General features: G+C 41.4%; 1 protein-coding gene across 2 annotated transcripts in view; it reads right to left on the bottom strand.

Moving 5' to 3' along the window:
* Positions 1-237: 237 nt before the first annotated feature.
* The window catches only part of LOC101163941 (mucin-17), an 89,773-nt gene continuing 65,355 nt past the window's right edge, over positions 238-24,655 (bottom strand). For both annotated transcript variants that reach the window (XM_023952500.1, XM_023952499.1), the window contains 5 exons: positions 10,523-10,593; positions 10,190-10,300; positions 10,026-10,123; positions 3,176-3,245; positions 238-1,790 (listed from right to left, as the gene is read on the bottom strand). In XM_023952500.1, the coding sequence (XP_023808268.1) occupies positions 1,539-1,790; positions 3,176-3,245; positions 10,026-10,123; positions 10,190-10,300; positions 10,523-10,593 (602 nt within the window). In that variant the 3' untranslated portion in view covers positions 238-1,538. The remainder of the gene's footprint in view (positions 1,791-3,175; positions 3,246-10,025; positions 10,124-10,189; positions 10,301-10,522; positions 10,594-24,655) is intronic.

The raw sequence follows: 24,655 nt of genomic DNA, 5'->3' as shown, positions 1-24,655 counted from the left end.
AATTGGCAAAGCTGGGAGAAAACAATGGAGCAGCAGAAGCTCCATCTGAGGATCTCTGGCTGAGTCTGAAGGTTTGCTCCACGGAGAAGTCAAAGAAAACTCCAGAAAAATGATCATTACCGTGATTTTTGGAATATTTAAAGTGACATGTGGGATTAACAGAAGCTTCCCTTTTTTGTTCCGTCACATTCTTTAAACTGATGAAACAAAACATAACAAAAAACAACAATGCACAAGATATGTCAAATTTTTTTAAATCAAAAGATTTCCTCAGACCAAGCTGACAGGTTTCTTCTCTGAGAAAAAGTTGCTTTTGTGACATCAGGAAGTGTTTCATCACAAAAAAAACAATGGAAAATGTGGAAACAAACCGTTACAGAAACACAATTCAAAGATGTGATTTAGCGTGTTTTCAGACTGGACACACTTAGGTTCACTGAAAGGGAAACAGATTTAATTTCTGCCAATAATCCAGAACAGATTTTCAGTCTGAGTAGACCCCAGCGGGTCCTGGTCCGGGACCAGGAATGGTCCAAGTCAGTCCAAAACATTGTTCCTATTGCAACCACTCACGCCAATTGGGAAGTTGGAAGTCCACATCCCTGCCACTTGAAAGCAGGCTACATGTGGGGGCCAGCAGGCTCCACCCACTTTAATTAGGACATCTGATTGGTCACTTTGGAGCTTAAATAGTTTGAACAACAGAAACAAATATGAAAACAACATGTTTAAAAAAGGTATCAGAGCAAGAATGGTTCTTGGGTATTGGCTTACTGGAACCAGCAAGTACTTCCTGTTTGGAACGCCATGGGGAGGGGTCACTCAGTCCAGTTCTGATTTACAGCCAATGGGACTGGCACATGAAAGCCTCCGTGTGGTAATAGCAGCTCATAGGACCTGGTAATCCCAGGTGATCTCCCATTCAAAGACTAAGCAGGTCTGAGCCAGTTTAGCTTCAGAGACCAGACCAGGTGAGTCCGGCTGTACGAAAAGGTGAGAGAAAAAAATCAAAAAGATTTTATACAAATCCTGTCTGTTGTAAAAATATTGTTCAAGATGTACTCTGATTTCTTCAATCTGCTCTTCTTTTATTGATTTGGGTTGAGCAGAGCTGGACGTTGTTGAACATAAGCTGCTGTAAACAAAGCACAAACATTGAGCAGCTGCATTTCTGCTGATAAGACCTCTTTATTGTGGTGAATAGTTAAGGCGTCATGGAAACCTGCTTCCAAGAACATTATCAGGAATAACTGTCAAATCCACAGAAATCCAATTCTGAAGGAAATTGGTGCCTTGAAAGAGTTAATAATGAGAGCAACTTTTTCATAAAAACAAGATGGAAAACAGAAAACTTTGGTTCAATAATTGCTGGTTTGGTTTGTTAGCCTTTATAATCTAATGTTTATTGATCTTCTCACATAGATTTCAGGTTAGTGAGATGTTGTCAATGCGTCTATAGTGAAGCATTTATCAACATTAATAACTTTAAAAATAAGACAATTGAAAGAAATCGAAAGACTGAAAGGAAAGATAAAAGCCTAAAAGTGGCTGGACTCGTTGAGCGGGTTGGAGATGACGGATTTATGAATGAGCATGAAGAGCGGCAGGTAGGCCAGGAAGTCCAGCAGGTCGAGGGGGGGGATGTTCTGCAGCTCCAGCCGGACGACCGCCTCCTGCTCAAGATGGATCCCCCCAGCCTTCAGCTCCAGCAGCAGCTGCTCGCCACTGATGAAACCCTGCTGAAGCCCCGCGTCCACCTGCTGCTCCTCCAGGAGGAACAGGAACAGTTGCTGCAGGAGTCAAGAAAAAACAAAAACACACTTAAGCCGGGATTTGGCGCTGCTGGTGAGCTACGTTCAAAAACGAAGGCTCACACCAGAAGAGCAGGGAGGAGCTTCTTCTTTATCCTTTTCTACTTTTTACTGGCGCATGTCCCCCACCTACAGTTAGAGGAGGCTTGGTGCAAAATGTCAAAGCGGTGCAAATCCTGCTCCAGGCTTCTTTCACAGCTCTGTACCGATATGTGAAAGACTTAGTGTCATAGAATTAGAACCGGACACAATTCTTAATTTCTCCTCAATGATCAATTTTCAAAAGGGCCATCCATACGTCACTACAAAATGCGAGTCTCTGATTGGTCCAAGTTCGACCTGGTTCAACTTTCAACACAGGTTTTGTACGTAGAACCCAAAAAAGATCTTAATATGTGTGTAGCTATGCATGCATCCGGGAGTTTACATAGACTCTTCATTGAAAGTGGTCGCTTGAACGCGCCTGCTGAGGGTGGTGTGAACGTAGGTTGTGGGAGTGTGGTGGCGCTCTGGTCTTGACACTCCACCTCAGTGACCCCCCCCCCCCCCCCCCCACAAAGGTCCCCAGCACTTGCTGTGGGTGTGTGGGAGTATGCTCACGTGTGACAGCGAGATATTGTGGGCCACAGCCTCAGATTACCACACTCTCCTTTCAGCGCACCTGTTTGCACAGTTAATGCAGTCTAGGTAATAATTGTTGGGGGGGGGGCAGAGGAGGAGGAAGGGGGGGGGGGGAATAATCCATGTGGCAATTAGCCTGCTCCACCCCCCCACCTCTACAACAGCCTCTCCAGTTAACAACCCTATCCCTAAACAGCTTTGTAATTACAAAGCCTCCCCTACCTGGCCGAAGGCTCAGTTTCCACACCAACACTCTTTCAAGTTCCTCCTCGCTTTTCAGTCGCTCAGCACCTCCTGGCATGAACGAGGGCCGGCCAAGCTCTCGAGCGGCCAGCTGGTCGGCTCGAGCCCCGGCCGATCTGAGATGAGCGGCGTGTCTTGGGCTGATTACAGGCTGGGCGGAGTGGACTGTGTGTTCGCCGCTGGGCTCTTTAATGAGATTAAGGCCAATTCCAATCTATGAAAAGGGAAAAGCTCCCGTCTCCTTTTCCCTCCTGGCTTCCTTCCCTCATTTCCATGCACGAGGCCTGAGTGGCTCCATGCTTTAAGCGTGCTTTGGAATCGCTCTTCAAAGAGTCCGCCTGCATTTACCTTATTGTGATTACAGCTGGTGAGCCCCCAGCAGAGGATCGGCGTTTGTGACACGAAAGTTAATCTGACGCTTTGAGGGATTCGAGTGCACCTTAAGCAAACAAATTCAAGAGGACAAACATGTTTGGGGGCTTAGTTCTGTGAGATTTCACCTTCGCTTTGAAGAGCCTCACTTCAAGAGAGCGGAAGTCCATGTTGCTAATCAGAGATCGCATAAACTCGCTGAAAGAGAAGAAAAAACAAACAGAACGTCTGAGATTTATACCACAAAACCACAGCAACAGATCCTGATTTTTACAACTCCATTGTTTTAGATATTATTGTCAGGGTTAGGACCGTGGATCGCCGCTTTAACCCTTGTGCTATCTTAGATGACCCCACCCTTACATTGACGTGTTCTCCCTACCATGACAAAGGTGGATAAAGGTGGAAAGATTTCATGTAATCCATGGACACCAGTGAAGATCACAAATCATTGAAGAAAAAAGGTTCAGAGCACTGTCTAGTGGGTCTAGATGACCCAACTCCCAATGTTAAAGTGCCTAGGATAGCACAAGGGCTTCACCAATCAAAAGCAACGATTCACACATCAAACCAGGACTCTTACTATTCAATACAGCATCTCGTGTTTGAATGGTTGCTACATGTATGCCTCTTTATTTGATAAATTAAATAAAAAATACGTAAACACCATCATTAAGAACAGGAGATCAGGATCAACACAACTTAACAGATAAAAACACGAATGATATTTATCAATTTTCTGAAGACGGAGGACCTGTATAAAGAAAATTAAACTTAAAACAATTCTGAGTATTTCTTTATTCAAATCGCTGCAAACAAGAGTAGACGAAAATCTGCTGTTTGATCGTTTTTGTCACGTAGAAAATACACTGGGGGGGTGGACACAAGCTCCCTGCTGCGCTCCATTCTGATGCATCCACCTGCAGACACATAGATCCATGAACGTCTTTGTTTTCCTCGCCTGAGCTGGAATCTGGATCAAACCTTATGGGTGGATAGCTCTGATATTGCTCCCCATTGTGTTTCAACAGTAAAGTTATGCTGGGGGTGTGGGGGGCTGTGGGCTTGCAAGAAAGAGTATAATATAAACAGATGGATGATGGTAAAGGGGGGAAATGCCATCAGTCCCGCCCACAACTCAGAGGTGAACTGCTAATGAGCTGCTGTAAGGGCTGTAAGCTCGTGGGAGAGACTGTAAACAAAGAGCTCTCAGCAACAGTAAAGGGAAGTGTGCTTCATTCCAGCAGGTGAATTTCTAATGGACACCTGCCGCTCTGCAGAAACTATGTCCTAGAAAATGACAGATTGTTTGATTTTGGCTCAAATAAGCATAATCCTAATTAAATTACCACGCTTTGAAAATAGATTAACAGATGATTGGAGTGGAACTTTAAATGTTTTTCTGTCAGCGTCCTGGTTAACTTCAGTAGCAAACATACACATCACTGCTGCTTTGGATCATTTAACAACAAATTCTGAAAATGTTCTCCACAGTTTTTTCCATCCTCAAAGTTTATCTGACTGCAGTTCTACAGATGGTAAAGGAAGATGCAACAACACCTCAATACACCTCAACAACTATAAAACACTCACAGTTCTTTAATCCCTTGGTCCCCAACCCTTTTTAGGCCGCGGACCGGTTTAATGTCTGACAAAATGTAACAGATTGGACTGCACCAGGCAAAAAATGGAGTCAGATCTTTTGTTTTAGCTTTATTCTTTATTTTCATCCTCTGCAAATTATCTGCAGCTGCTTGAAACTTTATTAATATACTAGATTTTTAGATTTTTAGAAAACACATAACTGTCAAAGTGGGAGCTACACAGTCAGACGCCAACTTCAGCCTCATCCGACTTTGGAAAAAAAAGTCACTAAAACTGTTTTACTCTTCATATAATAATGAGAATCCACCGTTTGAATAACTTTATTAGCAGCATCCTCGTAACATTAATTATTATGATTATTAAATTAGTATTAATACTATGTTTAACGGGCTGCACGGTGGCGCAGTGGTTAGCGCTCTTGCCTCACAGCAAGAAGGCCCCCGGTTCAAGTCCCGGCTGGGGGACGTGAAAAACAACATCAATGGGGGCCTTTCTGTGTGGAGTTTGCATGTTCTCCCCGTGTATGCGTGGGTTTTTTCTCCGGGATGTTCGGCTTCCTCCCACTGTCCAAAAACATGCTTCATAGGTTGATTGGCAACTCTAAATTGTCCATAGGTGTGACTGTGAGCGTGAATGGATGTGTGATTGAGGATATTCTACCCTGCGACAGACTGGCGACCTGTCCAGGGCATCCCTTGCCTTCGCCCAAGTGGCCGGTATAGGCTCCGGCAACCCCGTGATTCGAAAGGGAATAAACGGTAAAGAAGATGAATGAATGAACTATTTTTAACATTATAATGATTATGTAAGGGTTAATGGCCGACGAAGTATGCATTATCACTTTTTAACGCACGCCGTGGAGGCCTGAACCGTCAGCAAAGTGCGCTAAAAAGTGATAATGCACACTTTCTCGGCCATTAATCCGCTGATACCATGGTTATTTACAAAAGAAATAAATAGAAATCCGTTTTTAGTCCTTAATTCTTGTTTTTTTCCAATTTGGATCGCTTTTCTCATTAAAGCGGACTATTTATTACATGGTGCAGCGCAACGTAACACATAGTCCGCGTCGCGCCGCACCACCGCTGCAGTCAAGGTTTGGCGATATGAGAATTATATATATATTGATCTTTCCGATGGGTTAAATAAAGCATCAGTTCAGAGAGAAAGTTCACCTCTTACCGCTTGTTTTTGTCCAGATGATGAAGCTAAAGGTTGTTTTAAAGAAGCCAGCGCAGTGATACAAAACATTTATGCTAGCTGACCGGAACTTCTGTTTTCACCGTGTGGTTATCCTGTGGTATATCACTTTTTAATGCACACCCAGCAGCCAATCAGAATCGAGTTTTCACCTGGACCATGGTATAATAGATTAATTAATAACTCCTGCTAATAAGTCATGCAGCTTTCTTTTATTCTGAAAAGTAAGACTCTTCTTCTGATCCCTCCCTTTTTAAATGTACGGCGCCTTGTTTGACTGCTGTTAATTTAAGGCGCCATATGTGGCGTGTGTAGTATTTTTTTTCCTTTTTATTCTGTGTTTTGTGTATTCTATCAGACTGGGACTTCTGTGTTTTTGTGGATCTTTGTGTGTCTGTCTCTGATTACTTTCAGGTGTGGTGCTGGAAAAAGGGCGTGGCTCCCACTGGACCCAAGCTGATGGAGTAAGCCTTTAAAAGCACGAGTGTACCTCCAGCCTGCCAGAAGGGAGCTTTGCTGCAACCTGCCTCCCGGTGTAGATATGTTTAAGTGAAGCTGTAGGGGTGAACTGCCACGTGTTTTCTCCGGTTTATGTTAGTGTTTTGTCAATGGTTTCCCTTTGCTTTCATTCACAGGTAGATTTTCAGTTAAGTGGGGTTTTGTTAATTATTTTGGCCTTGGTTCACACTGAACCCTTTTTGCTTCACATTTAAGTTATTGTTGTTTGTTATTTATACATTTGTGTGTTATTTTTGTATGGAGACAAACTTTTGGTGTTTGTGTTATTAATTATAAAGTTGGGGAAAAAACATTACTTTCATCTTATGCTCGTCTAGGTCACCTAGACATAAAAAGCGGCTCAACAATTTATTCATAAACTTGAACTCTGTGGTTCTTTTCTGCCCAAAGAAACTTTCTCAATACGTTTCTTTTTTAACTTTGCTAGTTTGGCGGTTTTAAAACGCACACACACATATATATACATATATATATATATTTTTTTTCTTCTTCTAAGAAAGTAGGGAATGGATTTACGACACGTCACCGAGCGACTTGACATGTGTGAAGAATGAGTCGGATGTGGTGGAGAGAATCCAGTGGATTTCCAAAATAAAACCTTTTTCTGTAAGAGATCATGAATATCCAGGTTTTCAGATCCTCGTTAAAGCCCCGGTCAGGGAGTTCTAAATGTCTAATCCTTAAAGTTCCTGTCTGAAGAGCCCGTCCTGCATGTGTGTTCCTGGAGGTGCTGCTTATATTTTGTGGCCTGGCGGGTGTGTTTTTTTTCTTTTTTTGGCGGGTCCCACCCGTGTTTGCAGAGGAGTGATGGTAAAGTGTTTTGAGCCCATTGTGGTTGCTCACAGTAGCCTGGCTGACAAACAAAGCACCGGCACACGGGGACATCCCGCCACAATAACGGCTCAAACTGCTCTGGTTTGGGGACAGTGGATGTGTCGTGTGGGGAGGGGGGTCAGGGGTTGTTTGAGGCACACTTTGGTGCAATGCGAGCGCCTGGCAGAGCAGCAAAATCTAGGTCCACCAGGATAATTGGAGGGAGACGCGACCGACTGTTTGGACTTCTGTCCAGCGTGTGGCACATCCACAGCCCCGTCTCTAACGAGCCCCCTCCTCTCCAGTGTTAGAGCCCTGCACGCCTGAACGCTCCCGGGAGTCCTGATTGGTCGTCCAACCAGAGAACAGACAGAGGGCTTGATGGGGAGAGGGGAGACAGGGAAGCTAATGATCATTAATTGCACTTGGTTAGCGGTAAAAGAGTCCAAACGCTGCACTGTCAGGATTGTGGGGAAGCGAAACGAATAAGGGTCTAGGGGACCAATGGCGGGCGGCAGGGGGATAATAGCAGCCTAACCCTTTCTCCTCAGCCGACCTGCTCCAGGCTCCCCGCTGGTGAAAGAACAGCAAACTCCTGGCTTACGTAATGGACAGAAATTTGGCGGTCTTCTCACTCGATGGGAGGCGATGATGCAGGGGCGAGGGGGGAAAACGCATCCTGACCTAGTTTGATCCGACAGAGTGGTCCTGCTTTCCACCGGGTTAGCGGGAGTCTGGCAGGTCTCGATCTCCTAACTTGCTCGCCGACTCGTAAGAGTAGCTCGCGCCGGCGGGGAGCGATGAAGCTATTCGGGAGTCCCGTGTGCCTCCTGGCAGACCGAGCGCCGTTCCCTGAGGGAATGTGGCGCCGTGTGAGATGGAATTGTCAAGGAGCAACACAGGAACAGATGGGCAGAGTCAAGGGCCAAAACAGCACAGCAGAGAGGGGGGGGCAGATCAGAGGGGCAGTTAAAGTGGAAAAAGGAGGGTGCAGTAAACAAGGAAAACACCACAGCAGACCTCAGAAGGGCTGATTGTGTAACTACTGCTGCAGCTCTTTTCTAAACCAGATTAGAGACAACAGGATTAAGTGAAACAGGTAAGAGGATCAGTTCAGTTCAGCAGGGATGAGATGACAGAGGGATGCTGTTGTTCTCTCCTTGTTTAGAAGGTGGCATTAGGAACGCTGATCTCCCCTCTCCTTTTTTTTGTCAATTGAAAAGGGAGTTCAGTGGAAAGAGCTTTAATATGGACATTCATTACCGTTGCCATAATTGCCTCAGTACAGAGCAGACACCCAGGTCTTTCTGTGCCAGTCATTCTACAGGCCTCCTCCACACAAAGAGCTGGCCGTAAATCAGAGGACCCGTGACCCTGGCCCCGTCCCTCGCTGAGAGGGAGCTCTCACTCCGGGGTGAGGGCTTTGGGTGCAGGCCTTGACCTCCAGGGACCTCCAGAGTGGGCTTGGCTCCGCTCGCTCCTGTCTGGAGGAAGCTATAGACCCCCGAGGCAGGAAAAACACACAAAAAAAAAGATAGAAAGAAAAAGAAAAACGCTGTGTGTGGGAATCTGCGGCATCAGGGGAATAATGTTGGTGGGGGCAAATCTGTACGAGCAGGGGTTCAACCTCCGGTTATTTCCAATATGGATTTGGAGCATCGAGGACAACGTGAACTTTAAAATGAAAATCAAACATGTTACGATTGACAAAACGATCAGCTTTATCCTAGGAATAAGGTAAAAAATCATCAGGAAAAACCTGTTTTTCCATGAACTACCACAGCTCAGTAGGGACAAAAAACAAGCCGATTAAACCCTTAAAATGGAAATTATGCAGCGCAAACTCCAGATCCAAGAAAATAAATGTCATAATTCTCGAGCTCTAGAAGGATGAAACTAATTGTAAATGTATAATTATAAAGAACAGATACTTTTAGAATGTTCCGTCAGTATGACTCGGTTCACATTTGCGGTCTTAGTGCAGTTTTGCATGCTTTAAAAAATAAATATATATATATTTTACAGTGCATTGTGTTCTGCGTCTGATTGTTGTATTGTGTTCTGATTGGCTGTAGACTTCTGTCAATCAATCTCCTGCTATGGCAAACTGAACAGAATGCATTCAGTTTTCCAAATACACACAAATCTTCAATCGCCATCAGATCTCTGCTTTCATTCAATAATTCTGGAATTATTTTTCTATGAAGAGTTGAACTTTGAGAGTTTAAACAAGAGAGAAAAGTTTCTTGTCTGTGACTAAAATGTGCAGTGAAGAGTTCAGCAGCCTTGAGTGATCAATAATCCTATTTTGTGGATTTTACCTATTTTTTTTAGAACGTAACTGCTGTAAACCTATATGTAGATGATACTCACAAGTGTTTTTTTTTAACTTAAGAGTTTGTTGTCGCATACTTTTCAAGTTATTTGTTTTTCTCTTTAAAAATAATTATCTGATTAGAAAAAACCCAACAAGTTACAACTAAAATTTTAAACTACAAAAAATAAATCAATAAATATTTTTTTTCATGTAATAAATATTATTTTGATGCCAGACTAGAAACATATTCAGATTTAACTTTTTTAGCCGTTGATAAACCAATGCTGTTTTTCTATAAGTTTATCATAAGTAAAGTCTGAGTTCAGATTGGCGGAGCAGTGAAACCCTGAAACTAAAGAAAAGATGGTACGTTTGTGAGAAGGCTGAACAAGAAGATCCAGAAGAACCCCACACAGAACGACAAAATCAGTGGAACAAAGATGCCTACACACTCGTTCTTATTTATGGCAGGTCAGTGACTCCTCGTCTGGCTTTACCGACAACTATCTACTGCTTGCACTTACTCCATGGAGGCTATTTTCTGCGCCAGGCTTGCAATCACGGCAAACAGCCGCAGATCCACCAGTCCATCTGTCACTTTGAAGTCCACCATCTCCAAGATCTGACAGAGAGATGCCCACGTTTCAGCTTTTCTGTGCCATTATGTATGGATGTGTGTACGTCCTACCCTGTACACGTAGATCTCTTCTTCTTCAGACAGATGCTCTTCAGGAATAATAGTCTTGAGAGCCAGAAGAACCTGAAGACAGGAAATGTAACCGTCGCCACTGCTGTCCTCCTGCACAGAAACAAAAGATGTAATTTGTAAAGCAGAGTAACAAAAAAAATAAGTTTTCAAAGACATGAAGTTTTCGTTTTTTGTGTTTTTTTTTGTTATTTTCCAAACACGCGTTAAGCTTAAAGGAGAATAACCTTATACCTCAACAACATACAACTGAGTGAAACAGAATCTCCTTAAAGAGAAACGGAACAAAAAGGGCTTAAATCCCCTTTCACTTACTGCTTCAAAAGCTCTTTTGTACTCAGCCAGCTTCTCCTGGCTGAAAATGCAGTACTTTGCCAAAAAGTCGACTAGAAAAAGACAGAAGAGAAGAAAACAAAAGCAAAGTTCAGAGCCTTGGACGGTCAGCGTTCGCAGAGAGGATTTTTGCTTCAGTACGGTAAAACGTAACAGCTTCATGCTAAATGTTATTTGAAATTTCCAGCATCCCCGACGTCTGGTCTCTTGGTTCGTGCACATGCGTGTCTGCGGAATAGATTAGTGCAATATTTCTCTCATCAGGTCGCATCGGGGTCAGGGAGAGGAGGACAATAGGGGCCGAGAAGTTCACAGAGTGTCCAGTTGGCCAGGACCCAGGGGGGGGGCTTCAGAGCGCCACTTGGCTGCTGGGTCTAATTTTAATGACAGAAAGTCGGATAAATAGAGCTGCTTTCAGCAGATGGCAGCGGGAAGGAGGAATCTGTCCATAAATAGAAGTTTAACCAACAAAAACCACATGGAAAAAACAAACAAACAAAAAAAAGGATATTTGCTAGCTGATGTTAGTTAAAAAAAGTGTTTGTAGGATAAGATATGCAAACTTTACATTTTCTAAAAAACAAAACTTGCAATTTAAAACATTTTCTTAAAAATTTTCTGTTAAAAAAAAGGAATTTAAGGGTGTTTTCAGACTGGAAAAATACTTTGATCCGGACCGAGTCGCGAACCTTAGTTTGGTCTGTATTCAGACTGCCATAAAGCGGACCATCCTGTGCCGGACCAACGTTTGTAAACAAAACCACGTGACTAAAGATCTTCTCAGTCATTGGCCAGGAACTACGAGGGCGGGTCAAAACAAAAAGAGAAAGATGAATGTTCTGCGCTTTACAACCGCCATCAGGACAGTAGACTTGATAAAACTTTATATGTCGATTATTATTGTTACTTTTGTACAGCAGAGGCTTTCTACAAGGCGGTTACTGGCAAGGAGTCCTGCCGTGTGTGCTTTAACTCAGAGGATGCTAGCAAATGTAGTGCTGAGATGTCAGGTATGAAGATCAGTGATGAAAGTCAGGCAAGGAAAAAATCCCTGAACTTTTCTTTGAGCGATATGGCGGGCACAGAGCGAAATTTTGGAAAAATACGTGGTCTTAGATGCATTCTGGTGCATTCTGGCAGCTAGTTATTCACTTCTTTATCAAGAAACTAAGACTAATTGGAGCATCATGATTTGTCATTCAAACCCCTAGTTTGACTCTCCATTAAGGACTTGCTGGTCCTAAAAAAGAATTTGGAAAATTGCTCAAAGTAACACAATCCTACAATCTACGCTTTTCCTTAAAGCTGCAAAACATACAATTGCTAAAATATAGTAACATCAAAGCCCCAAATGGCAAAAAGAACACCAGTAACTATGATATTCTATGAAAATACCTCAGTTATTTATACATTATTTCTGCTTTAGAAATGACTGATGTACAACATCCACTTGCACTGTTTTCTCAAACTATAATTACATCAAAATATGGGATCTGCTTTAAACTATAATTCTATAACATAATACATCAATTCTTTAACACCAATACTAAGTAATCTGGGAAATATCAAAACAAACATACAAACTAAACAAAACATTGTAAACATTATTTTTTAAGGGAGTGCGGGTCCAAACCATCAAATACTTATAATTAATGTTAACTATACTGAACTAAATCATGGTAATTAGGAAATACAAATAAATTAGAGAAATGTATTCAAAATAAAAACTGAAACTCAAAACTAAAATTGAAATTATTTCAAAATGTGGTTTTGAGATTATTTTACACAAAAAAGTATTTGACCTACACTACCTTAAAAATCTTTTTTTTTTTTCCAGCCAAGACCACTTCAATTTGTTTTTTATCGTCTTCTCACAACTGAGGTCGTGACCACGCTCAATAATGACGATGCCTGCCATTATTTTAACACAAATTTGATCGCAAACTCTTCAGATGTGTTTGTGAAAGTTTAGCGTGGGTCCGCCAGTTTTGGTCTCTAGGGAAGCAAGTCACGCTGACCACGTGGTGCAGACAGAGCCAATCAGACCCGTCGACGCATCCGAAAGCAACTAAAACGTCCCGTCATTGGTCAATTAGGCCGGGAAGACGAGAGATGGCCACGACCATAGAGGAAGCGATCTGCGGAGAAATATAGAAAATAAAGCTAAAATTAGCTGATTTCAGACCATTTTCTAATCCGGAAAGCGATTTGTCCGTAGAGATCAGGTCTTTATTTCCCGGAAAGTACGTTCGGTTTGCTCAAAAACCCGGATTTCCGGGAATTCCCGGAAGACTTTCATCACTGGAAGATAATAGGTGTTTATGACATATAGATCATCATGGATGTTGGTTGGATGTTGGATTTGGATGCAAATTCTTTGCCAAAATTCAGATATTTGAACTCATGAAACATTGGGCTGTCAGTCACTAGACTATGGTGCTGTGACTGAAACTCAAAATACGCAGCAGAACCTCTGATCACGTCTGTACATGGACCTAACACTGAAACTGGTTGCTCCCGCCACGCAAATTGCGTTAAGGGTGGACGTAGCTCAAGAATAACCAAACTGTAGGTTTATTGATGCTAATGTTAGCTTTGTGCTTTGCTGGTTGTTTTTTTTAGTCATTTTGAACCCAGAGAACCCAACAACACTTTTCTTCAAAGCTTTTAAAGTTAATTACATGTGGTTTGTGTTTGTTTATTTTGGGAAGAAGTAATTAACAGCAGCTAATAAATAAAAATCAAAACATAAAACATATATATCCATTACATTAAACAAAAACGAGGGCCAAATTTTACTCTGTGGAAGATATTTGCCTCAAAAAAGTAAATAAATCAGCTAAAGTGATCTTTATGAAACATGTTTTAACTCCAAATCAAAAGAAAATGTGAACTACGCAGAAGAATTTATTTACTGAAACGCTGTTAAGAAATACCTTTGTAATTGAGATTTTTTTTTTTATTGTTTAGGGTTGGCTTTCCATGATATATTTCAAACACATATTACATGGATAAGCTTTACCAAGAAAAGAACAGCCAACGCTAGACTAAGGATGTAGCTCCACCAATATTTCATTTTACATTTTTTTATTTATTTAGGTTTTTAATTTTTCAAACTAATTTTCTTCTTGATTTTTAAAATGTCTTTGTCCTGTAGCAAAGTTCAACTTTGAATGAATTATTTTGTAGTTGTTCTCAAAATAAAGTATTTTGTAAATAATCAGAAACTAAGCTAAGATAGACTTCAGTGTTTTTTTTTACTTTGCTTTTTCATTTTAATTGCAAACAGATCTGCAACAATGATGATTAAACTTTTTTATATTTTTGTTTCTATTTAAATTTATGAAAAACCACAGACATGAACTGATTTCTCACTCAGTAATCTACCAAATCTTTTGACAGAAAGTTTGGAAGGAAATATAACTCCACCTTTATTGTCAGTTATTTCTTTTAGAGCCTGAAATATATGCAGTCAAGCACGAGATTTAGGTTCTGAGCACAAACTGAAATGAACCATGAATATTTCAGCAGGCAAATTTAGGAGGGAGGGCGACTTAGGAGAATAGAGGGGGTATATAAAACTGGGCTTTTAAGCTGCTGCCACTTCAATTTAGAAGATGAGAATGAGTCAGCTGAATAATGCATCTATTCACTAGTTTGAGAAAGAAAGAGGAGCAATAGCGTTGATATCAGTCTGGACTCAAACCTCTGGACCTCTGGGGGGGGGGTTCTCTGCAAATGACAAGAGGGAGGGGGTGTTTGAATCTGCCATTTATCAGCTTAGGCCTAATCAAAACTGGGCCTCCTCTTTTCTTATGTTAAATCGTACATTTTCAACTCGTCAACTTGACTTGTTAAAGCATGATTGATCAAAAAAAAAAAACAGCGACTGCTTTTGTAGCATCTGTTTGCAAATATGGGCAAAGCTGCAGGACGGGGCCCACCTGCAGCCGGGACTACAGCTCTGTGTGGAACCAAGTGGGAATTTGAGGTCCGGCTCGGATCAGCTCAGAGGACATGGATCCTCCTGGTTCTTAAATGGGGGGGCTGGCTGAGCATTTCTGAGTTTTCTGGAGACCTGTAGTGGCTTCACTCATTTATTCATGAGAACCCGTAATATTTATCGAATCCAAAACCATATTACTTATTGTCAAAATGAGGCTTTTTTTTTATATCCTAGTAATTCCTTTCAAAAATGCACTAAAAGTCTTGAGTATTGTGTAAATGTTAGGTAATAGGGAAACTATAGGCTGATAACATGCAGTCATCTAAAGGTGAAGCAGCAGTATTAGGTTAAAAATCCATAATTATGTTAGTGATGTGCAGATTAATTAATCTTAGATAAAAGAACAAAAGCATGAATGAACCGTATTCAAATTCTGTCACATTTTGGTTCAAAGAAACTTTTTTTTTCTGCTTTGAAAATGACTCGCTTGTTTTTAGAAAGCCAATTTGAGTGTTTCTGTTGCCACATTTCACCTTTTTTTTGTTGATAATATCACATTTTCAGGTTATTCTATTTTTTATTAATAAATAAATGTCAACAAATGGTCTGTTTTCAAACTTATGTCATATATAAGGCGCACCAAACCTTTGGGAGCATCAGACATCAGACCATTCATTAGTCAGACTCTATGAACAACATTCATGGTAACTCTAGAACTTGTCTGTGACACGCAACACATTAGCCGCATTCGCATAATCACAATAATCCCAAAACTCACTTGGAACTTAAAAAAAATGCATTTTATCAGAGCGCCATGTACCTTCAACATCAATAAGCACAACTGTAAGGTGCTCTGCATTATACTGCTGTTTTTTGATAAAATGAAGACGCCGGAAAGTACGGTAAATTACAGCCAAACTGTGAGTAGTGTTTGGATTATTAGAATAAAGATGAGGATTTACTACCATAAAAAGACGATTGTTTTTGTTGTGTTTCTCTCCTCGTGAGGAGGATCAGTTCTGATACTCAGAGGGGTCATTTTAAAAAACTGCACATTTTTAAACAGAACAAACATGGATAGGAGAGGAGAATTGGACCTCAGTATCAGCCATGGTGCAGCAGAAGCCCCCGCCCCTTCGGGCAAACAATGCAGCGGTTCTGGAGGAGGTCGGGGGGTCTCCGGCGGAGGAGAGTGCTCCGTCAGGGAACGGTCCGGACAAAAGGTGCAGCGGAGTGAGAGATTGAGGGAGGAAGCGAGAAGCGGGACAAAGACGAGGCAGTAAAGCCTCCTGCCTGATAGCCTTATCTGATTCCACTTCAGCGCTTGATGGCTTTTTTTTTTCCTTCACCCTGCCTTTAGAGCACGCAGGTTGAGCCTTTGGTGTGAAGCCTAGCAGAAAATGTTAATCAAGAGAGGGACTGTGTAGAGAAAGGCGAGAAAAAGGGGAGAGTCACTTCGCTCAGGCTGTAATCTGTAATGAGACCAAGGCGATTCAGTTGCAATTGAGAGAGGAAGAATGGGGCCATGATGATGATGATGAGCAGGGAGGTTCACTCTTTCACCGGCGTTTGTTTTTCTGTTTTGTTCCTTTTCTCTTGCAAAAGTCACTGCTCCCACATCGGTCTGCAGGCTGCAAAAAACCGCCCAGGGTCACAACTCATTTAACACACGCCTGGACGTCGTTTTCAGCGTCCACAGCTGATGGATGAAAAACACTGCTGACTGCTCGTCTGACCAATGCTGCCACTCATCTGTGCATGATTTATGCTCCCCTCCTGCAAGGCCTCAGATCAGAGGAAGCCATCAGCTGCCACAGGCTGCTGTTTCAGCACCCATGAGATGTGTGGATTTGTCAGATTTCCATATAACTTATAATTTCAAACCTTATCTAGACAACGGCTCTATAAAAGGCCCTAGAAGACTTTCCTTGACATAAACAGTCTAGGAAAAGTTGTTCTTGACATTAAAACATGAATGTAACAAGTGTCAAAACAATGATATTATGCTCTAACAGCAAGAAGTACAGCCAAAGAAAAGGCAGATGGAATACTTGGCCACTTGGCAACACTTTTGGTCCATTTTTCCCATTTGGAGTTTCTCAGGTAAGAGACCATTAATCTTGTTAATGCGTTTGTCATAATAGGAATGACCTCCACATGTTTCAACACTGCCCCCATGTCCATTGAACATCAGAGCGCGGCGGTTAGCAAATGAAGCAAGTGAGAAAGGCTGGTTGCACATCGTGATGCTTCATTTTTGGATGAATGTGACCGCTATAGATTTCTAACGGACAAAGTTTGTGTCATACAAAAGGTCACCGCGGTATCGATTTCATTGTAATGAGGTAGTCACAAGTGCCCATACGGGTGGATACGGGCTGTCTGTGGGGGGACAAATGGGTAAATCCCACACAAAATATCAAGGTTGCAGGCCTAAGGATGGTTACTGCTTGGATTTAATCAGGTACCACTGCCAACTGGTACTGGTACACACGGTTCCAGTGAGTAAACTCTGCTCCAACCGGTGCAACATAAATAAAAAAGATGCTAATCTTTTCCCAAAACTTTTAAGTGCACTATAGCAGTTTCTCAAAGTCAAGGAGAGTGTTCAGATTTGCCTAAGATGCTTTATTTCATTTGTTCAGACAGTCTGCACTGCAGCGCTGCGCTCCGTTTTTATACACACACGAGTACACACGGATTTCACAGCTCACTGCCACAACGGCAGTCTTTTTCAGACCATAGCACATGTCACTTGTATCCATCAGGTTGCTGAATTAGAATCTTTTGCTGTGAATTACAGCCAAGCTTTTCCTCGCTTCACTTTTTGCATTTTGACTGAACCATCACCGCTTCAACCATTCTTGTATGAGCACGCTCACAGTCGCTTGAAGGTAAAATGATTCGCGAGAATTGTACAGAAAAAACAACTAGAATACATGTGACAAGTGGACGAAACAAAGCATCAAAATGAAGCATTGAAATCAGCTTTTTTATACAGTACTGGTAATACCATAAATGTCAATGCCAGTACTAACTTGGGACAAAGTATCAGTCCCCATCCCTATGTGGAACATTCAATGGGCCTGCAGACCAAAAATGCTTATGCACATTTTTTTTATGGGCATGCTGTGAGTGACCGGTGACACTTATATAACACAAAGGTAAGTAGAGGTGAAGTAGGTGAGATGCAGGTGTGTCATTCAGATTTTTCATTTATTCTCCTCTCCCCAAATCCTGTAGACTGCACATGGGAACCATAAGTGCTTTTCATGTGATAAATGTGAGCTCCTGGCACACCCCGTACGGATTTTCCCATTTTTCCAAGAGGACCTGGCTGCAAACATTTCGACCAGAACCGGAAGCACTTGAACAGAGCTGGAAGTCCCCCATATCGCTCGAAAAAAAATCTATTTTAACCGGCGACCCTAAAAGTTAAAAGTTTTCCAGTTCTAAGCTTAAATAAAAGATTTATTCTATTTTATTTACAATTCTGAACACTTTTGGATTAGGGCTAGGCTTGGGGTGAACGTTAATTGTATTATTTCAGCTTCCAGCCATTGATGTCAGGTGCTATCTCGTCTGCAGTCAGGTCCCCCTCCATATTTTGCTCACAGACAGCCCTGGTCCAGACTAGCTAGCCGTAAGAGCAATTTTTGAGTAAAACTTTACAACTGGAGTGTGCCGTAAGGCCTTTGTATGACAGCTTCACCCGTATACCATAATACGAGTAACTTTCAGTAGTCTTACAAATACTTCACGATACACTTACCACACTCTCAACAATTATCCATTCCATTTCGAACAATATTCCTTCAAGGGAACTGATAGACACCCCTGTGCTCTGCTTAAGATGCAGCCCCTCCTCTACACAGCTCTGGACAACCTAAAAACCTGCAGAACTCGTACTGGTCAATCCCCATAGGTCCATATATCTATAGCGCCACCTTGATCTTGACGTTGATGAGAAACGAGAACAAGTATTGAGACCAAACTCCTCACAGATGACTAAAGTTTAATCTCACTAAACTCTAGTAGAAAATGAAACAGACATTCACAAACGCTGTTTTTTAAACCTCTTAAAATGTTTTTTGAAGGTTTAATTTACTCACATCAGGAATTTCTTGTCACTAGTATGACTGCACACTGGTCACAATAAAGGTCCATAAATTCATGGATAGCCAGTTAGGTGTGGAGGAACTTTGCTGGTTCGGTGGAACCCGGTGGAACATCTTTGGGATGGATTGCAGCAAAAACTACAAGCCAGAACAAACTCACATTCCCGAAAAAAAAAAAAAAAACTAAAATTTTGTCCAAAAGAGTTCAAGCTTTTCAAAATGCAAACATTAGGTTTTTGTTTTTTAATATAAAAGGGATGCAGCTGAAGTTTATATATACAAAAAGGCTGATGAGCAAATACCTTTGCCAAAGGAGTATTGAAGTAATGCATTAAGAGAGTTAATGAGTGTGTTCCTACACAAAAAACACACTTCTGTATAACAATGTGACACACTGACATTTACAGAGAGGAGCATTGTTTTTTTTTTTACATGTTCACTTGTTTATTGCTTCTTTCCCGCTTAATCCCAGACCTTTGTTTCTGCTCATCAACACGCTGTATTTAGTGTCCCCGTTAACAAAGATGACATTCAGCAGCAGGGAGGAGGTGACCCCATTTTTAAGAGCTGGAGACTGTCACTACATGGCCCACATATCAGGGACTAGAACATGGGATTAGGAGCGCAAATTAAGAGCAAATTTTCCCAAAACACAAACAGCATGTAAAGCCGTTTTTGTGTCCTGAGTTTAGGACTACTTGGTATTTTTCAAGTTAAAATGTGCTGATGCAATAAATCTACTGCCTCAGTTCAAATCTGCCAAACCCATAAATATGAAGTGTGGTCCAATAAGATAAGAAGGTGAGAACTGAGTGCCGTGCAGACCTTTAAACCTGGCCGAGCATATCGTTTCTCAATAGTTTAGATGAAGGCATTGTGGGCTGCTCTGAATGGGCTCCACATTAACGGTAAAGATCTGTATCACGACTTGTTAAAGTGTTGCAGGAAAAACACTCGACTCTTTTGTGCCAGCAGGAGGTGCAGTAGAAAGCACGTTTACAGATTACAGTCACGGGCGTGAAGATCAGGATGAATGTGATTGGAATTGCTGCAGGTGTTACACCAGAAAAAAATAAACAAGCAAGAACCATAATGTAAGAAGGATTTAGTTGAGGTGAGTCACAGTGTTGGAGGAAAAATCATTGGGGTTTCTGTTTTTATTTAGCAGGTATAAAAATGTTCAATGTATAAAAAAATGTTTTAAATAAATTTTTGAATAATTAACATTAAAGGGAAGAAATTAACTACATAGATTAAGATGATTTTAGCGTTTTCAGTCTTTTTATATCATTAACTATCTAAATAGTAACAATTTGTAAACTTTCCCAGCCTGTCTATACGACCAAGAAGATAAAATGCTGGAAACGCAAATATTTATATACATATCCTAAGGTCTGGAAAAAAATAAATAAATAAAAAGCTCTGTTCTTGTTTTCTTTCAAATGTGCACATCAAAATGTACTAAAAATAATAATGGACTTAGTGTAGATCAAAATCAAAATCAACACTATATTTGGCGTTCTTACAAGAAGTACCCGCTGGCTGGGTGTGGACTTTCAACAAGCTTGATTGGTGAGAGTGGTTGCCATAGAAACAATGACTCAGACTCACTTGGACCAATAACTCCTTACTGATGACTTTTACTTATATATTCACATGATAGAACATATAGAATTTTGGTTAGTTGATTTTTTTTTCTAAGTAGTTAACTGTTTAGCACTAGTTTTTAAAGATTTCTTTAATGTCACTTTCGTGGGTTTTAAAATTTAGGAAGGGAAGCTGAATACCTTTCTGCTGTGTATAATATAGTAATGGGTTAAGTCAACTCCTCCCTGGACATCCCAAAGTTTCTTATTTTAAAACATTTCTAAAAGAATAGCCTTTGTGGGATTAAATTCTTATTTTTATAGGATCAACAAAGTTTTGTTTCAGCTAAGTTGTTTTTAAAGTTCAATCATCTTTAGATCTGTGTTACCAGTTGATATTTATTTATGAATATGTCGTTTTAAGCCAAATTCCAAAAACCTGTGTCGTTTTCTAGGACATAGTTTCTGCAGAGAGGCAGCAGTTCATTAGAAATTCACCTCAGACTTGTGGGTGGGACTGCTGGCGCAGAGCAACCCAGCACTCTTCTTCCTGTTGCTGAGAGCTCTCAGTTTAATCTCTCTCCCGCTAGCTTACAGCTCCTCACAACCCCAAGTTAACAGGAGTGGTGCACCAAAAATGGTGAGCAATATCGAAGCTCTCCAGCCGTACAGTTCAGATCCAGATTCCAGCTCAGACGGGGAAAACGAAGGTGTTCATGGATCTATTTGTCTACAAGTGGATGCACCAGAATGGCGCAGAGCAGAGAGCTTGTAGCCCATCCAGTGTACTTCCTCAAATACAATCTTTTTTTCATTTGCTCCTGATCAACAACAATTTAATAAAAGAAACACTGATGAATGAAATATTGAGCTTAATCATCTATTTGTCTTCTATCATCCACAAAATCCCACAAAAACATGTTAAAAACACCCAAAACATGAATTTTATTAGAGTGGGTTTTTAATTTGGTTTTTAAATAAAGGTTGGTTCGGAGTTGTAATGATTCTGGAAAAGAGGCTGAAGGGTGACAGGACTAGTCTGTTTGTTGGTAGAGTTGGTAAAACAGTCACTGAAGGCCGTGTCACACGGCCATTACATACATTTTGCGCATGCTGCATGGATGAAAATCGGTCATACGTGAATATACGTGGAAAAAGTGAGAAAAGTTGTGGTCTTTATGTTAAATCTTCACAGATCTATCGTGAATGAACAGCCTTAATAACATGTAAATCAACGTAGAATACGAACCGTGCGTGATTATTGCGCTGTTTATATGCAATTTCATTAGTGATTCTTGCGTCAAATATGTAATTTGAACATGATATGTGCGCCGTGTACGTGATATAACAGTTGTACATTCGTGAAAAGTCAGTTAGAAATTCGTGGACATCCGTGGGTCATGGAGAGCCACAAACTTCGGCACAATCGCAATCAACTGCGTAAGATTTACGTAATAGTAGTGGATAAACCACATAAAATACTGTTGCTGGACGGAAACCCTGAGGTACAGTGTACTTCATAGGTAATGGAGGAAGTCTTTTCCTCCATTAGTTTGGCAGCAGGACCCGCTCTCTCCTGAGTGGGCACCACAATGGGAGAGCTGATGACAGTATTTGGCAGCGTTCTCCTTCACGCACTGTTATCACTGCAGGAACATGCGGCTCCTCCTCCTCGCCATCTCTAAAAAAGGCTGTGCTGCTGGGTGGGGTGGGGGTTGAAGCTGTGCTAGGCAAAACAAACAAAACCACACGTAGCGGCCACACTCCAGACCCTGGCTGCACGCCATCTACCTCGCCACAAACCACAACTTAAGGTTCCCGGCTCATACACACCTACAACCAGGCGGAGCTCAAACCTCCGGAGTTCAAATCATCTGCTTTAGAGCAGCAGCAGATCTGGACAGATAACCCCATAAAGCCAAATCATCGGCTATTATTGCCCCGCCGCTCCTTGACATTGTGCCATTAATAAGGCCATTGTGGAAGGCGCTCTCTGTTTGGACACCGCATAATAGACTCTTTGACAGATTTACTTTGCTCTCTCTGCTTCTGCCCCGTCCCTTTCTCTCTGCTGAATGCAGCCGGCATGTTCCACGCCGCCCTTCATCAGTATATGAGCCGTTTGTTTGCCCAGTCACTCCGGTCTGAGAGTAAATTCATATTTCCAGACCAAAGGCTGAGCAAACACGGCGTACAAAAAGGCCCCGAACCTGAACGCACGCCGAGGACATCCTACTGTGTGCACACGTGTATTCACAAACACAGCCTCCTTTCATCTTCCTCACCTTCCTCTTCATTCTTTTTTTTCTGTCTAGATTTCAGCGATGGTCGTTTGGCGCATATATTCATTACTCACTGATATACAAGAACTTACAGGTTTCTTTAAGGTTTTAGTGAGTAACAAATGAAAATCTGCTGAAACACGAATAGCAAAGTTCTGAAAAAGTTCAGATTTAAGATGATCAATTTTGATTTGATAAAACAGACCATGAGATGCAGAAGCTTCAAAACACTTTCATCAATGACACACGCCATTGCTTCTATTGCTTTTCAAATGCTTACTTTACTTTAGAGTTTATTGAAATTCGCTTACGTGTTTTTTTCAGACAATAAGTCGCCAAAAAGATGTCAAAAATGCAAAATAAAGAAAAGAAGTTTATCTATTAGTCGCACTTTTGGGAGAAATTAACTAAACAAAATCTCTGAGCATGAATGGACATTTCATCTTGAAAAGCAAACCATAATAAAGAAATAGATAAAAAGAATGGAGAGAATTTATTCACACTTCACTGCTATTAGTGCACCATATTAACAGTTATTTAGATAAAGAACATGCTAAGTCAACTAAACTCATTCTATCACATCAAAATACTAAATGCGTTGCATTCTCCATCGTCTGTATAGCTTTGGAACAACTTCACAGAGGCCAGCGCTGCTTCTTCTACTTTGCTGCTGTCAGCAAATACTGATACTCACACCTACAGTGCCCTCTGGTGATTGGTATTAGGAAAATAACAGACACGAGCCTTTTTAAAAAAAAAAAAAAAAAAAAAATCAAATATATGTTGCACCTGAGTATAAGTCGCGACCCCAGCCAAACTATGCAAAAAAGTGCGACTTATACTCCAAAAAATACAGTAATTTATTTTTCTATTCATGTGATTTATTTTTCATTTTAGTTTTAATATTTACTCACCTTAATTGGGATTTTGCTAAATAAGACTGTCACGGTTACGGTCAGAGTTTAAGAGTACTAAATAAAAATAATTATTTTAAAAATATATTTTTTGACTAGAAATTTGGGAGTTTTAATGTGAAAAATTCTAGATTAACAAAAGAAAAACATTGGAATTACATCTAAACCCTTTAGACCAGGGGTCGGGAACCTTTTTGGCCAAGAGAGCCATAAACGCCACATATTTTTAAATGTAATTTCAAAAGAGCCATACAATAATGTAGTGTCCCTTTCCCACACTGAGCCACGGAGACTTAACCTCTTTTCAGGTTCTTTATTCTGGTGACTGCAGACCGCAACAAACGCCGTACAATTAATTCAGCAACTCCTGAATCTCTCCCGTCGAGACGAGAGAGAGCGCTTCTCCCAACTTTATATTCTCTCACTGCCGCATCAGCCCTCCTATTTCCTTATTCGGCCCATAGCTGAACCCCATTGGTCCAAACTCCCTAACAACAGGCTGAGCGACAGAACTGAGGGCCAATCAGATCTCTGCTTGATGCGTTCAATGAACTCCAGAACTTATAACGCGATCCAGTCACCCAGTCCAAGTCAGACCGCGACAATATGTTTAAAACTAAATATACAAGTGAATGTGTGCATTTGATGTAATTTCAACATTTTTAAAGTACAATAAGTCTGTGGATTCTTTTTAATAACATCATTATGCTGTTGTTAATAAATGATGAGTATTTCTCGTGGTAGTTTTGCTGATGGTCTAGTCCGGTTGATACGTGGTGAGTTTCTGCTTCAGGCAGGCGTTGAGACTTTAAACGTGATCTTAGGTCTGAATGTTCTGTAGATGTGAGACAGACATGGAACCAAACACACACTCACACGCTGCAGTGAGTGACGGACAGCGGGTTTTTTACTATCCCTGCGCGATTCACCTGTTGCCTGTCCCCCCACCCCCACCCTCTGCTTTCTTCCTCACACATCCCGTCCCCGAAACGGCGCGCTCTTCCTCAAAGACGGGAGCGCGCCGTTTTAGGCACGGCAATTCACAGGTCTCCGGCTGGTACAAACTCTGTGAAATAATAGATAATAGTAAACTGATAGTTTTCTCTCCAAGCACCGATACTACTCCGCGCCTCTGGCATCGCATCGCACCCGGGAAGGACTGGTCTAATGAAAAAAAAAAAAGTAAAATTAAGGATTTGTCTGCGAGCCACATGTGACCATCAAAAGAGCCATATATGGCTCGCGAGCCATAGGTTCCCGACCCCTGCT

Source organism: Oryzias latipes, chromosome 23 (assembly GCF_002234675.1).
Source record: "Oryzias latipes chromosome 23, ASM223467v1".
NCBI lineage: Eukaryota > Metazoa > Chordata > Actinopteri > Beloniformes > Adrianichthyidae > Oryzias > Oryzias latipes.
This window is presented reverse-complemented; position numbering and strand designations above follow the sequence as displayed.